Source organism: Heloderma suspectum, chromosome 2 (genome assembly GCF_057233095.1).
Source record: "Heloderma suspectum isolate Gila_16-S chromosome 2, 16-S_ref, whole genome shotgun sequence".
NCBI lineage: Eukaryota > Metazoa > Chordata > Lepidosauria > Squamata > Helodermatidae > Heloderma > Heloderma suspectum.
This window is the reverse complement of record NC_139459.1, coordinates 309840939-309854639: the sequence shown is the minus strand read 5'-3', so window position 1 is coordinate 309854639 and position 13701 is coordinate 309840939. Positions and strand designations below refer to the sequence as shown.

Sequence of the window (13701 nt, the reverse complement as noted above, 5' to 3'; positions counted from 1 at the left end):
GAGCTCACTCCGCCATGCGACACTCGGGTCTCGAACTGCTGTCCTGCCGACCTTCCGGTCTGCAGTTCAGCGTCTTAACCACTAAGCCACTGCGGCCCCTAACCACCCATATCCTAGATCCTAAACCATCTTGGCTTTTAAAGTCTTCCAGGGCAGGGCTGGGTGACTGGATCTCAGAAGTAATACATGAGTCTTTGAGGGAGGGAATGGTAATGACTGCCCTTAAGGAGGTGGTGGTTAGGCCCCTCTTGGGAAAAAAAATAACCCCCCTCAAGCTGTGATAACCATCGTTCTGTGCCAAACCTTTCATTTTTTTTAATAAGATTCTGGAGCTAGTGATGGTCTCTCAAATCCAGGTAGTCTTGGAGGATAATCATTATATGGATCAATTCCAATCCAGGTTCAGTACTGGTTTTGGAAGGGAAACAGCTTTGATCATACTGGTGCATTACTTACACCAGGAATCCCTAGTCCTACAAGAGGTCTCCACTTTCTTAATGGTGAGGCCAAATATATGGAAGACCAGCAGATTTTAGTGCTCCTGGATCTCTCAGAGGCGTTTGAGATCATCAGCCATGGTATCTTTCTGGATTGCTTTGCTGGGTTGGGTTTGGGGGGGGCATGGTGTTATGGTGACTCCAGTCCTACCTGGCTAGTCAGTCTCAAAAGGTGCTGCTGCAGGACTTCTGCTCTTCTCCATGGCATTTGTCCTGTAAGGTACCACAAGATCCTATCTTGCCCCCATGCTATTTAATAGCTACATTAAACCAACTGGGGGAAGTAATCTGGTGGTCTGTGGTACAGTGTCAGCAATATATGAATGACACACAGTTCTAACTCTTTTTCCGCTTACTAAACCCAGCCAGCATGTGGAATTCCTGAATAGGAGCTTGGATGCGGTCAGTGTGCACATTCCCAGGGCCAAAATAATGATGATGATGATGATGATGATGATGTATTTTTTGGGCCCATTTTGTGCAAATGTTGGGGTACCCCCCCCAAAGGTCCAAAAGCGACCAGGGTCGCGATCGAAGCTGGGAGGGGGAATTGGCAACAGACAAGATGGATTCTGCTCCCAAGTCTCTTGGGTTATGTGCCAGAGCCGGCTGGAGGACCGAGAGGGAATGAGTGGGAGAACAACCCATGGTAATCCTGTTCATCTGTTGGGCTCACTGTGGGTTGTTCTGATGACAACCCACACTGTGTAGCTTATTTCACAGGGTGGGTTGTCATGTTGTGCTAACTCAGCCAATGTATTACACCAATCCAATACCAACTGGTTGCCAGTACATTTCCAGGCTCAATCAAATGGATGGTTTTGACCTTTAAAGCCTTAAATGGTTTGGGTCCAGATTATTGAAGGACCACCAACACTTGTATGAACCTGCTCATGTTTTAAGATCTTTGGCCTGCCACCAAGATCAGCAATGTTGATGGGCACTAGAGATAGGGCTTTCTCAATGGTGGCCCATGCCCTGTGGAATTCCCTTCCAAGTGACACAGCTGGCTCCACTTGTGGCTACTTTTAAGAGGGGTTCAAGACTCATCTGTTCCTCCTGGCTATTAACTTAAAATCTGTGTGGTATTCACTGCTGGTAGATATTCTGACATTGTATTTTATTGAAATTGTTTTTATTTAAAATTATTTTTTTAATATGATTTTATGAATATGTTTTTTGTGCTGTTTTTATGCTGTAAGCCACCTTGGGAAGACTATGGTATTGAAAGGCAACTAAGAAATGGATTAAATAGATCAGTTCAATCAATAAATACAACTATCAAATGGCTGTGCAACCCCCTCCCCCAAAACAATAAATAACGCACACAAAATCTAAACACAGGTTAATGTATTTAAATTTCACAAGCTTTCATTTGTGTTCGTGATCCTAATTATCATAAAAAGTAACAGAATAACCTGTCCTAAAATTAAGCCAATAATGCTGGAGGCAAAATATTGCCTTAGACCACAAGTTAATAACAGATGATGCTATGAGGAACTTGATTTCAAAAAGGCCTTCTAAGCTCTATTATATGTTGCCTTCATTGAATACTAGGCAACCACCAGGTGGCTGTGTGGCTATGAAAAGCCAAACAGTTTAGCTGTTAGATCTCCCCCCTCTTCTATATTAACCATTAAGATGCCTGCCATAAACAATAAAGTTTTCATTTCCTACTTTCTTACTCTGAGAAAGCTGTACATGCAGATGGACATCCAGTTGGTCAGCATCTTCTCAACCACAGACTCTGTCCTCCTCAGCATAAGCTTGGGGTTTTTAGAGGCAGAGGCATCAATCAGATCCACCAAGAGGTCCTTCATGATGCTGGTGTAGTACTCCAGTTTCCCATGTAATGCAATGGTCAGCAAAGAGGCCAGGTTGCATCTGAAGAAAGAGTTAATGAATGATACTGAGATTGATGGTACAAGATGGGATTCATCAATCAACGTGAACAGAAAATAAAACCATGGTAACATTCCAGATTGTTTTCACAAAGCCTCTCAAAAGTGTTGAAGTTTCAAGCCATTTGTATCACAGCTGTGCATAATCACATTGTATTATGCTATCTTTCGAAAGAAATGGATGCCAATCGTTCAAAGAAAAAACTATTCTAGTGCTTTGTATAATAATAGAGAAGGTTAACACCTGCAAGTTGAAAAACGGCATAGCTGTATTTTTTAAAGAAATAAAAGAACAGCACAAAGCTTGATGTTTGAGGGAATATGGTATTTTGTTCTACACAGAGCCCTTGATATGCTAGGCTACTAGTTCAGGTCTGCACTACAATAATCAGAAAACACACCCAGGCAGCTATGCCAATTCTTCCCCACTTTAGAGATCCCTAGTTGCCATTTTTTTAACACAGGGTATTTCTTACAGCTGAATTAAGCAATACATATTGTATCTCTTGCTATCAGTCAGAGACAGCCATAGAATGCACTTCAGGGTACTTTAATGCTGTTTTATTAACTCTAACACCATGGAGACTACTTTGTGAAATGTTTGTGACTCTAGAGGTGGTATAAATTGACTACTAAGAGGGCCTTAACAATTGCTGCACAAACACTGCAGTACAGAGAGGATGTAAGAGAAGTGAAGAGAAAATTATTTTGATCACTATTTGTTTTGGAATGATACAGAAGTGATTTTACCTTATAGGGAAATTAGAGATCCTTCTTCACTCCCAGTATTCCTGAAGTATGTGAAGGGGAAATTCCATGCAGGAATTTTCCTGTCAGAAGCATAGTTTGTCTTGCTTTTATGAGGTAGAGTTTGTGTAATATACAGAGGCTGCAATCCCATACACATTTACCTGGGAGCCAGCCCCATTAAAATAAATAGGGCTTATTTCTGAGTAGACATGTAAAAGGTTGCATTGATATGGTGTGAAATGTGAAATAATTTCCTATTTTCTGGCTTTTTCATCTTGAAATACATATGAACCAAATTTTAGTTTCTATTTATTACAAAAGTATTTTAACAGTTTTGAAAACCTCATCAGTGACTGAGTCAATGAGGTCCAATTGCCTTTTATATAATTAAAAATGTTTATTTCATGCAACAAGTTCAGAACCAGCAGTCAGCAGGTTCTGTACTGTCTTTAACCTCTTTCAGGAATCACAAAATCTGAATAGGTTAGTGACCCTCTTTAAAATGTGGAGCTGCTCTGGGCTTTTGAAATAACATCTGGAAGCATTTACTCCTTGATAAGCACAGATATCCGGTTCAGAAAAAATTGAGAGCAATTGCTCAGACAAAAACAGGTGAAGACTGTATTTATCAAAGAAGAAGTGCTTTCAGATGCCAAAAATCAGGGCAGGGTTCATCCAAGATTTTAGGGTGAAAGAAGGGTGTAGCCAACTTGGGCTGATCCTATGTCATCTGAAGTTACTTTAAAATTTCAGGAGAGTCTTACCTGTCTCTAACAGCAAAATCTTTCTGCTGCTCAAGAGCATGAACAAAGACAATGAGGAAGTGCTTGTTGTTGAGTAATGTGGAGAATAATGCAATCCCTTCTTCCATATTGGGTCTACAGTTTTCAGGAATCTAAGGCAAAACCAGCGATTTGGATGAGAAAAGCATGCCATGTTCTCCCCCCCCCCCTTACTCTCTTAACTGGCCTATCAGTGTATTTTAAGACTGTGTACATCACTCTGAATACCTGTTAATACGGTGCCGATGATGCTGATGCTTATTCTGCAATGACTTTTCAACCATTCCCACTGAAAACTCAAGTGGGGTATAACAACAAATTGTATAGGTATAAACTACTGTAATCCACAGAATAAAACAACCAACAAATAAAAACCACAGTACAATATTAATATATCAACCATTCTAGCGTGCACACAAGGCGAAATAATATTGCTTCTTTGAACCCAATTAATCTGATTCACATAAGAACTGGCCTTCAAAGGCACTCCCGTTTAGGAGTTCTCAGCCTTTGTCATATTAAACCTCTCTCAAGCTAGACAGACTACAAGCATTTCTACAGCAGGCTAAAATCCCGCAACTTTACCAGGGCATTCTGCTTCCGTTTTAAATCCAGGATCATGACAGTCTCCCTTTACATGTGCTTCCCTTCCCCCACTTTCTTCCTTATCTGCATGTTCTATGTTTCATTATACAGCCACTAGATGGCGCTGTGGTCTAAGCCCTCTTATTGTAGGATTTCCTTTTCATGAAGGAACTCAACACACTGTAATTTGATAGCTCATTATCTCCAATCGTTAAAAAAAAACGGAATAAAGGTCATTTAGTGTGGTAGACACCCTGGAGGTTGACTACGTCATGTAAAGGATCCACAAAATTCCCTGAGTAGCCAATCTCAATAGCAGGATAAAAGCACCGTGTGGAAAAGCTCTACATTTTAAAGCAGCCTAACAGCGTTTCCTCATGACCAGGTAGCAACTGACTACCACTGTCCAGCAGTGCACACTATCCTCAGTCTTCTTCCTAAAGGAAAGCAAACACCAGTAGAATTCTCTCCTATCTGGCAGTCACATACTTTCCTTATTGAATCACACCTGCAGCAGATTAGAGTCACTAAACATTGTATCTAGTATAATGGTACCAGAAGCCATCTGCTTCCTAAGTCAAGCCCAGTTTCCCACTGAAAATAATGGCTCTAGACCAGGGGTTGGCAACACCAGGGTTTCTGGGTCTTTTGGGAGTGAAATTTGCCTTTAAAACAAGGTGTGCACTTACCATGTGTCTTGTTTTAAAGTGGAAATGTGGCTTTTTTGCCATTGCAGCACCGAAATTTGGCAGCAGTGATTTTGGTGGTGCACTGGTGTGGCCCCCAATGGGGTTCAGAGGGAGAAAATTGGTCCCCAGACCCCCCAAAATTACTCACCCCTGCTCTAGACATTATGGACAAAGAGCCTGGACTTAAAAGTGTACAAAATAAGTCAGTGGTATTAACTGGCCCCTTCAGAAAGCAAAAGACTGAATGGGGACATGTTTATTCTATAGCTTTTCCCAGCAGTTTAATTTTTTCCAGTTTTCTACATGTTATGAGGAAATTTCACCAGTTGTTTCTACTCCCCTGGAGCCAACTTCATTGGGTATTTCACCTTTCCTTGTCCATCAGCACAGACTTCTCTTATTTCTCATGCATTCCTTAAGCACTATAATAAAATAATATACTGCTTAGTACTGCAGTAGCTAACAGGATTCACCAAAGAGTTACTTACTTTCCATTCCCCCAACAGTAATGGATGAGTTTCTTGGACCTGAGATCCCATCTGGGAATTGAGATGTTGGGAAGGCAGAATGTAACGCTCCTCATAGAGAGAGGAACACTAAAAGAAAAACAAAAAAACAGAAAACAAATCCAGAGCATGTTGGGGGGGGGGGGGGATGGTGAAAAGAGGCATGACTGAATTCTTTGTATCTTCTCCAAGTCCCACGCCAACACAGCAACATTGTTACAGAGTGGCAAGGAGAGAGTCATAATGACTTAAGGCCAGTCACAAGTAAGAAATAATTTGGTATGTTTTATGGGGGCTTTAAACTCTTGGAAAAAGGCTTCTGAATGAACAAATAGAAGAACTTTGGGGGAGGCATATGTTTGGGGAGAAACAAGGCATTCACAGTACTGAGGTTATGAACAGGCTAATCTGACATTCATGTCTCCTCAGCAAAGAAGGAATTATTGAGTCTAAGCCACAATCAGTGGTTATTGGATATTTGAGTATTTGTGTCTTCCAAGCCAAAAGGAAGAAACTGTTCATTCTCTTATAGTTATAAAGTTCTCTTACAGTTATAGAGTTGCCCAAGGCTTTGTGTAATCCGTATGAAAATTCAATTTTGTACACAGAATACATTTGTGAAAAAAATAATTGCATATATTTTCTTTATTTGCTTTCAGTTATTTTGGTTCTAAACTGTAGGTTGTCAAATATCTTGAGGCAAAGACTAGGGTGGAAAAGTATGAAAAGTAAGAGGAATGATGGGAGGAGGACATGGTTAATAGAAACAAGAAAAGTGAGGGATAGCGAACAGTAGTGACTGGCAAAGGACAAGGTGCTGGCAAGATATTGAAGATTGTCTGAAATAATGTTCAGCCCCAGTTTGGGGTTCTGTTTTTTAGCATTTACTAGGCACTGCTCATACATTTCAGTGTTTTTCCACAACTAGGAGAGCTACAAATTTACTCTGTAGAAATAAAAGTTAAGATTCTCAGAAAATCCATTTTTATTTTTGTGCTATGTACCAGATTCAGTGCATGTGTAGAGTGCTTACACTTTTAGTTACACCCATAAGAGTCTAACTGCTTATCTGGACAGTTGCTCAACAAAAAGTGAAGTTCATAGAATACCTAGCAAAAAAACCCACAAACAAGAACACCTCTCTACCACCATCAAAGCAACACAGTAGCTTCTAGGATTCAATAGTGCAATTAAACCAGCAAATATTATATGACAAGCAGTCAATAACAAGAAAAAGATTTAGTGTGACATTATTAATGACTGGATACAGACTCAAATTCAAGCAGCTCAGTTAAGTTATATTCATGCCTTTGGGATGTATGGATCTGAAAGTGGATGTAGTTGTACAGGATGTTCAGATGTGATTTGACTTAGCTGAAGTGTGAATGTAAAGTTTAGCTCTGTAACAAAGTTCCTGAGGCCAATCTCTCTGGGAGACCAACCATCTTCACTGGGGAACTGAAGATGTACATATCACTGATTGGTGTAATGGATAAATCGAAAGTCCACATCTGGGGAAAATCATTGCTTGCTAAACATCTAAGAAAAAAACATTTGATGCTAAAGTGATGGCATGCTGGAGTCCTGGTTCATACTTCTTCGGACTGAAGATGTATCTTTAATGCCACCTCTTGACTGTGCAACCCTATTTTTGTAATGGAAACTTACCTTCCAGTTATCAACAAGGTCTGTTTATACTCACCACAGAAGAATCAAGAGGGTGGCTTTTGGAGACTTGTTTAATAACTAGCATCACAATTACTGGGCACTGATATTAAACTGCAGTGTAAATACTTGGCAAAAAAGACCCCCTCCGAACCACCCGTGTACAGTTGAAACACTATGCATAATTAAGAACCCATAGTATGACACATTGCCTTACTTTGGGAAAGAACGTTCGGGTCACAAAGTACTTGTAATCCAAGAACGGGATTCCTTGGCTGCGATTTAACTCCTTGGTCAGGTCTGTCATATCTGTCTGAAGTTCAGCAAAACCTGATCCAAAGAAACTACAATCAGAACAAAGAGTTGCTTTCATGTAAGGCACCCTAAATTTCTCTAGAACAAAGTCCATGGATCACTGCCCCCTTCATGGATCACTGCCTTGTTGTGGCAAAGGGGTTTGCGTAACTCAGTGAAGCCATTAGCTATGCCGTGCAGGGCCACCCAAGACGGACAGGTCATGGCAGAGAGTTCTGACAAAATGTGGTCCACTGGAGAAGGAAATGGCAACCCACTCGAGGATTCTTGCCAAGAAAACCCCATGGAAAGTATCACAAGGCTAAAGGAGATGACGCCAGAAGATGAGCCCCTCAGGTCAGAAGGTGTCCAATATACTACTGGGGAAGAGCAGAGGGAATTTCCAAGTAGTGCCAGAAAGAGTGAAGCGGCTGGGCCAAAGCCGAAAGGACAGTCAGCTGTGGATGTGTCTGGTGGTGAAAAGAAAGTCCGATGCTATAAAGAACAGTATTGTTTAGGAACCTGGAATGTCAGATCAATGAATCAAGGTAAGCTGGAGGTGGTCAAACATGAGATGGCAAGATTGAACATCGACATCTTGGGAATCAGCGAACTAAAATGGACAAGCATGGGCGACTTTAATTCAGGTGACCATTATATCTACTACTGTGGGCAAGAATCCCTTAGAAGAAATGGAGTAGCACTCATAGTCAATAAAAGGGTGGGAAAAGCAGTACTGGGGTACAATCTCAAAAACGATAGAATGATCTCAGTACAAATCCAAGGCAAACCATTCAACATCACAGTAATTCAAGTCTATGCCCCAACCACTGAGGCCGAAGAAGCTGAGGTTGATCGGTTCTACAACACCTTCTAGAACTAACACCAAAAAAAGATGTCCTTTTCATCATAGGGGACTGGAATGCTAAAGTAGGAAGTCAAGAAATAACCAGGATAACAGGCAAGCATGGCCTTGGTGTACAAAATGTAGCAGGACAAAGGCTAATAGAGTTTTGCCAAGAGAACACGCTGATCATAGCAAACACTCTTTTCCAGCAGCACAAGAGGCGACTCTACACATGGACGTCACCAGATGGTCAATATCGAAATCAGATTGATTATGTCCTTTGCAGCCAAAGATGGAGAAGCTCTATACAGTCAGTAAAAACAAGACCTGGAGCTGACTGTGGCTCAGATCATGAGTGTCTTATTGCAAAATTTCGGCTTAAATTGAAGAACGTAGGGAAAACCACTAAACCATTCAGGTATGACCTAAATCATATCCCTGATGAATATACAGTGGAGGTGAGGAATAGATTTCAGGGATTAGACCTGATACACAGAGTGCCTGAGGAACTATGGACAGAGTTCCATAACATTGTTCAGGAGGCAGCAACGAAATCCATCCCAAAGGAAAAAAAAGGCAAGAAAGCAAAGTGGCTGTCTGATGAGGCTTTACAAGTAGCTGAGGAAAGAAGGGAAGCGAAAAACAAGGGAGAAAGGGGAAGATATATCCAACTGAATGCAGAGTTCCAGAGAATAGCAAGGAGAGACGAGAAGGCCTTCTTAAATGAACAATGCAAAGAAATCGAAGAAAACAACAGAATGGGAAAGACTAGAGATCTCTTCAAGAAAATTGGAGATCTCAAAGGAACGTTTTGTGCAAGGACGGGCATGATAAAGGACAAAGAAGGCAGGGACCTAACAGAAACAGATGAGATTACGAAGAGGTGGAAAGAATACACAGAAGAACTATACAGGAAAGATCTGAATGTCCCTGATAGCCATGATAGTGCAGTCACTGAACTTGAGCCGGACATCCTCGAGAGTGAAGTCAAGTGGGCCTTAGGAAGCATTACTAACAACAAAGCTAGCGGAGATGACAGTATTCCAGCTGAGCTATTTAAAATCCTAAAAGATGATGCTGTTAAAGTGCTGCACTCAATATGTCAACAAATTTGGAACACTCAACAGTGGCCACAAGACAGGAAAAGGTCAGTTTACATTCCAGTTCCAAAGAAGGGCAATGCCAAAGAGTGTTCAAACTACCGTACAATTGCGCTCATTTCACATGCCAGCAAGGTGATGCTCAAAATCCTACAAGCTAGGCTTCAGCAGTATGTGAACCGAGAACTACCGGAAGTACAAGCTGGGTTTCGAAGAGGCAGAGGAACTAAAGATCAAATCGCCAACATTCGCCACATCATGGAGAAAGCAAGAGAATTCCAGAAAAACGTCTCTTTCTGCTTCATTGACTACGCTAAAGCCTTTGATTGTGTGGATCACAACAAACTGTGGCAAATTCTGAAAGAGATGGGAGTACCGGACCACCTTACCTGTCTCCTGAGAAACCTGTATGAGGGTCAAGAAGCAACAGTAAGAACCGGACATGGAACAACTGATTGGTTCAAAATTGGGAAAGGCGTACGACAAGGCTGTATATTGTCGCCCTGCTTATTTAACTTATATGCACTGTACATCATGAGAAACGTCGGGTTGGATGAATCATAGGTCGGAATTAAGATTGCCGGGAGAATTATCAACAACCTCAGATACGCAGACGATACCACTCTAATGGCAGAAAGTGAAGAGGATCTAAAGAGGGTGAAAGTGGAGAGTGCAAAAGCTGGTTTGAAACTCAACATTAAAAAAACAAAGATCATGGCATCTGGCCCCATCACTTCCGGGCATATAGAAGGGGAAGAAATGGAAGCAGTGACAGATTTTATTTTCTTGGGCTCCAAGTTCACTGCAGACAGTGACTGTAGCCATGAAATTAAAAGATGCTTTCTCCTTGGGAGGAAAGCTATGGCAAACCTAGACAGCATAGTAAGAAGCAGAGACATCACCTTGCCGACAAAGGTTCGTATAATCAAAGCTATGGTTTTCCCAGTAGTAACGTATGGCTGTGAGAGCTGGACTGTAAGGAAGGCTGAGTGCCGAAGAATTGATGCTTTCGAAATGTGGAGTTGGAGAAGACTCTTATGAGTCCCCTGGACTGCAAGGAGGTCAAATCAGTCCATCCTAAAGGAAATCAACCCTGACTGCTCATTGGAAGGACAGATACTCAAGCTGAAGTTCAAATATTTTGGCCACCTAACGTGAAGAGAACACTCACTGGAAAAGACCCTGATGCTACGAAAGATTGAAGGCAAAAGGAGAAGGGGACGGCAGAGGATGAGATGGCTAGATAGCATCACCGATGCAATGAATATGAACTTGAGCACACTCCGGGAGAGAGCGGAGGACAGGAAGGCCTGGCGTGCTATGGTCCATGGGGTCACGAACAGTAGGACACAACTTAATGACTGAACAACAACAACAACATGGTGGAGAATTCTGTGAGGGCTCATAGGCTAAGAAAATTTTAGGCTGGTTTTTTCCTATAGCGTCTGCATGCAATAACGTATTATGCTATTTTAGCTCTTTTCATCAGTGGATTCTAGAGCATCATTAAGGCCTCACAGAACTTTCATGAAGTGGCAAATGTCATTTCACACATATGGAAACCAACAGCTTGTGACCATCTACCAGCTATCAAGTGATGGCTTTAGGAAGATTATATTGAAAAATAGCCACAGACAGGACTAGGCTTTTCATTACCTGCTCATGAGTTTATAACTCAGAATCCCAGCGAACTAGAAGCTTGCAATTTCTCCAGATCTATGAAGTAAGTTTCAGTCAATTCTGCTGACTTTCACTCATTAGACTGTGACACGCCCATTCAGTTAGAATATTTGTTTACAAATACCCAAAATTCAGAAAACTGAATGGAAATTTCAGTCAAAACATGAAGCTTCAGCTTCCCTTTTGTTTACAATAATAATACTTATTTTTCAATCCCCAAGGAAGCTGATCTCAGTCACAGGACTCAGTACCATGAACATCGCTATATTTATGCAAGTTTACTGTCAGCAGCAATAACTATGAGGGGCATCTCAGAATTGCAAACTTTCCTCAGAGTGTTCTAAAAGATATGGATACAGACTCCTCCACTCTTCCAAAGTATAGATACTTACCTTTGCGGATTTCTTCCCGGATCTGAGACTCCATCTCTTCCATCTGCAGCAGAGTTTTTTGCCAATAACGCTCTGCTCGGCGGCTCTTGGTGCAAAACACAAACAGCGCTGCAGAAATGAAAGGAAAAAAGGGGGACCCAAGCCAAGATGATAAGAAGTCAAGGCAATGATTGTTAAGCAAGTTTTGTATTAAAACAGCGCTGGCTTTATTACTATTTGTTTAGAAAAAACAGCACATAATACAACCCCACCGCAACTCCCCAACAAACATGAGGCAATTAGAGAGAAAAATAATTGACAGAGCTAGGGCTGAAGGTTAGCCCTTTCAATCATGCATCAAGGAATGTTTCCAAGGATTAGGAAGATTCAGTTGTTCCTACTATAAAAGCAGATACTACTGTGATACGTTATGAACCAATTTCAAATATGAAATGCACACAGTTGTATTTAAATGGCAGCATTGATCTATCTAAGGTACGTTACAAAGTTCTACTGAATTATGAGGGTTTTTTTGTAAACCACATAGTCACCAGTGCTAAACACCTTTCTTCTATCTTCCTTTATTTACTGTTATTTATTAAATATTTAGATATACCCCACTCTTAAAATACACTATCATAGCAGCTTACAACAAAATATTTGAAATTGATCAACACAAGTTAAAAATCCTGGGAAAATAAAAAGGTATTTGCCTGACACGGTAAAGACGTCCGAGTGGGCCCTAGATGAGCCTCTCTGGGGAGAGCATTCCAAACTGGGTCACCACCCACTGCAACATAGATGGCAGGGGAATCAAGAGAAGTATGGGCAGATGGATATGGATACAAGCAATACTTCAGATACCATGGCCCCAAGTCATGAAGGACTTTAAAGATGAAGACCAGCATTTTTAACTAGGCCCAGAAACAGACTGAGAGCCTTTTCCAAATTGGGAGTTCTTTGTCTCCCATGAGGATATTTTTAGAAGTGTGTATTTTAAAAGTGTTGGCATTATTCTCTGAATTTTCTACATTGTCAAAAACATAATCATTGTGCTCGCACATAACGCTAAATTATAGTTTAGAACTATAGGCACAAGCCTTGGGCTTGTGTGTGCTTCTTACCTTCTCCATCTCCAGCATGACCAAGAGGAAGAGAATGGAAGCATTTGCGTCCATTTTAAACTAACTGCAGTTTGTCATTATGTCCAAACCTGGAAAAACTCTGGTTAGTGTCAACTCTGGTTTACTGAAATAAGCCAACTTCAAACATGATTAATGATTCTGGCTTGCTTCAATAAACTATAGTTAACACTAACATAGTTCCTAATTCAGATATAACAACCAAGAGTGGTTTTGAAAATGGAAGCACATGTTTTCATTCTCCTTTATAGCCATCCTAGATGAGAAAAGTGAAGTGCATGTAACACTCAATAACAGTTTAGCGTAACATGTGAATCAAGCCAGTGACTTTGAACTTAAGAGTAAAATGCTCCGAACTTAGAGTAAAATCTAAGCTCTTTCAGACTTTTGCACAGAAGACTACAGTGAAGAGAGGGATCAAACCGTATGCTCCTCCTTGCATGAGTAGAGATGCGCTGCACTACTACAAAATCACCAATCCCTGTATGCATTATCAGAATTCCCATGTCTCAAAAATGTATTTTGAATGATCATAAACAACTTTTATTAAAATAAATTACATTTTTATTGAAAATACTTTATGAAATATAGTATTCAATGTTTTTTTTCTGTTGCAGAACAAAGGGTGAGCAAGTCAAAGGACAGTTTCTACACAGTGTAGAGCGGCGGATATCTAAGCCTTTACAGCAGAAATTTTCAATCATTACTTAGATAAGAAGAGGAGTGGCAATTCGAGCAGCAGCAAGAGCAGTCAAATGAAGGCAGAGAAACATGGTGGGTCAGTAAGCAGCAGAGGCCTACCAGAATTAATGAGCAAGGCTCACTAAAGTGTGTGTGTGTGTGTGTGTGTGTGTGTGACAGAGAGAGAGCAAGAGTGAGAGAGAGAGAGCAT

The 13701-nt window shown here is 41.0% G+C and overlaps 1 protein-coding gene across 1 annotated transcript in view; it reads right to left on the bottom strand.

Annotated features, from left to right (window-relative positions):
* PLXND1 (plexin D1) overlaps window positions 1–13701 on the bottom strand; it is a 237682-nt gene that overhangs the window by 40861 nt on the left and 183120 nt on the right. The window contains exons 21-25 of the mRNA XM_084840269.1: window positions 11689–11796; window positions 7593–7705; window positions 5693–5800; window positions 3913–4043; window positions 2183–2381 (exon numbers count right to left, since the gene is read on the bottom strand). Coding sequence (XP_084696395.1) covers window positions 2183–2381; window positions 3913–4043; window positions 5693–5800; window positions 7593–7705; window positions 11689–11796 — 659 coding nt within the window. The remainder of the gene's footprint in view (window positions 1–2182; window positions 2382–3912; window positions 4044–5692; window positions 5801–7592; window positions 7706–11688; window positions 11797–13701) is intronic.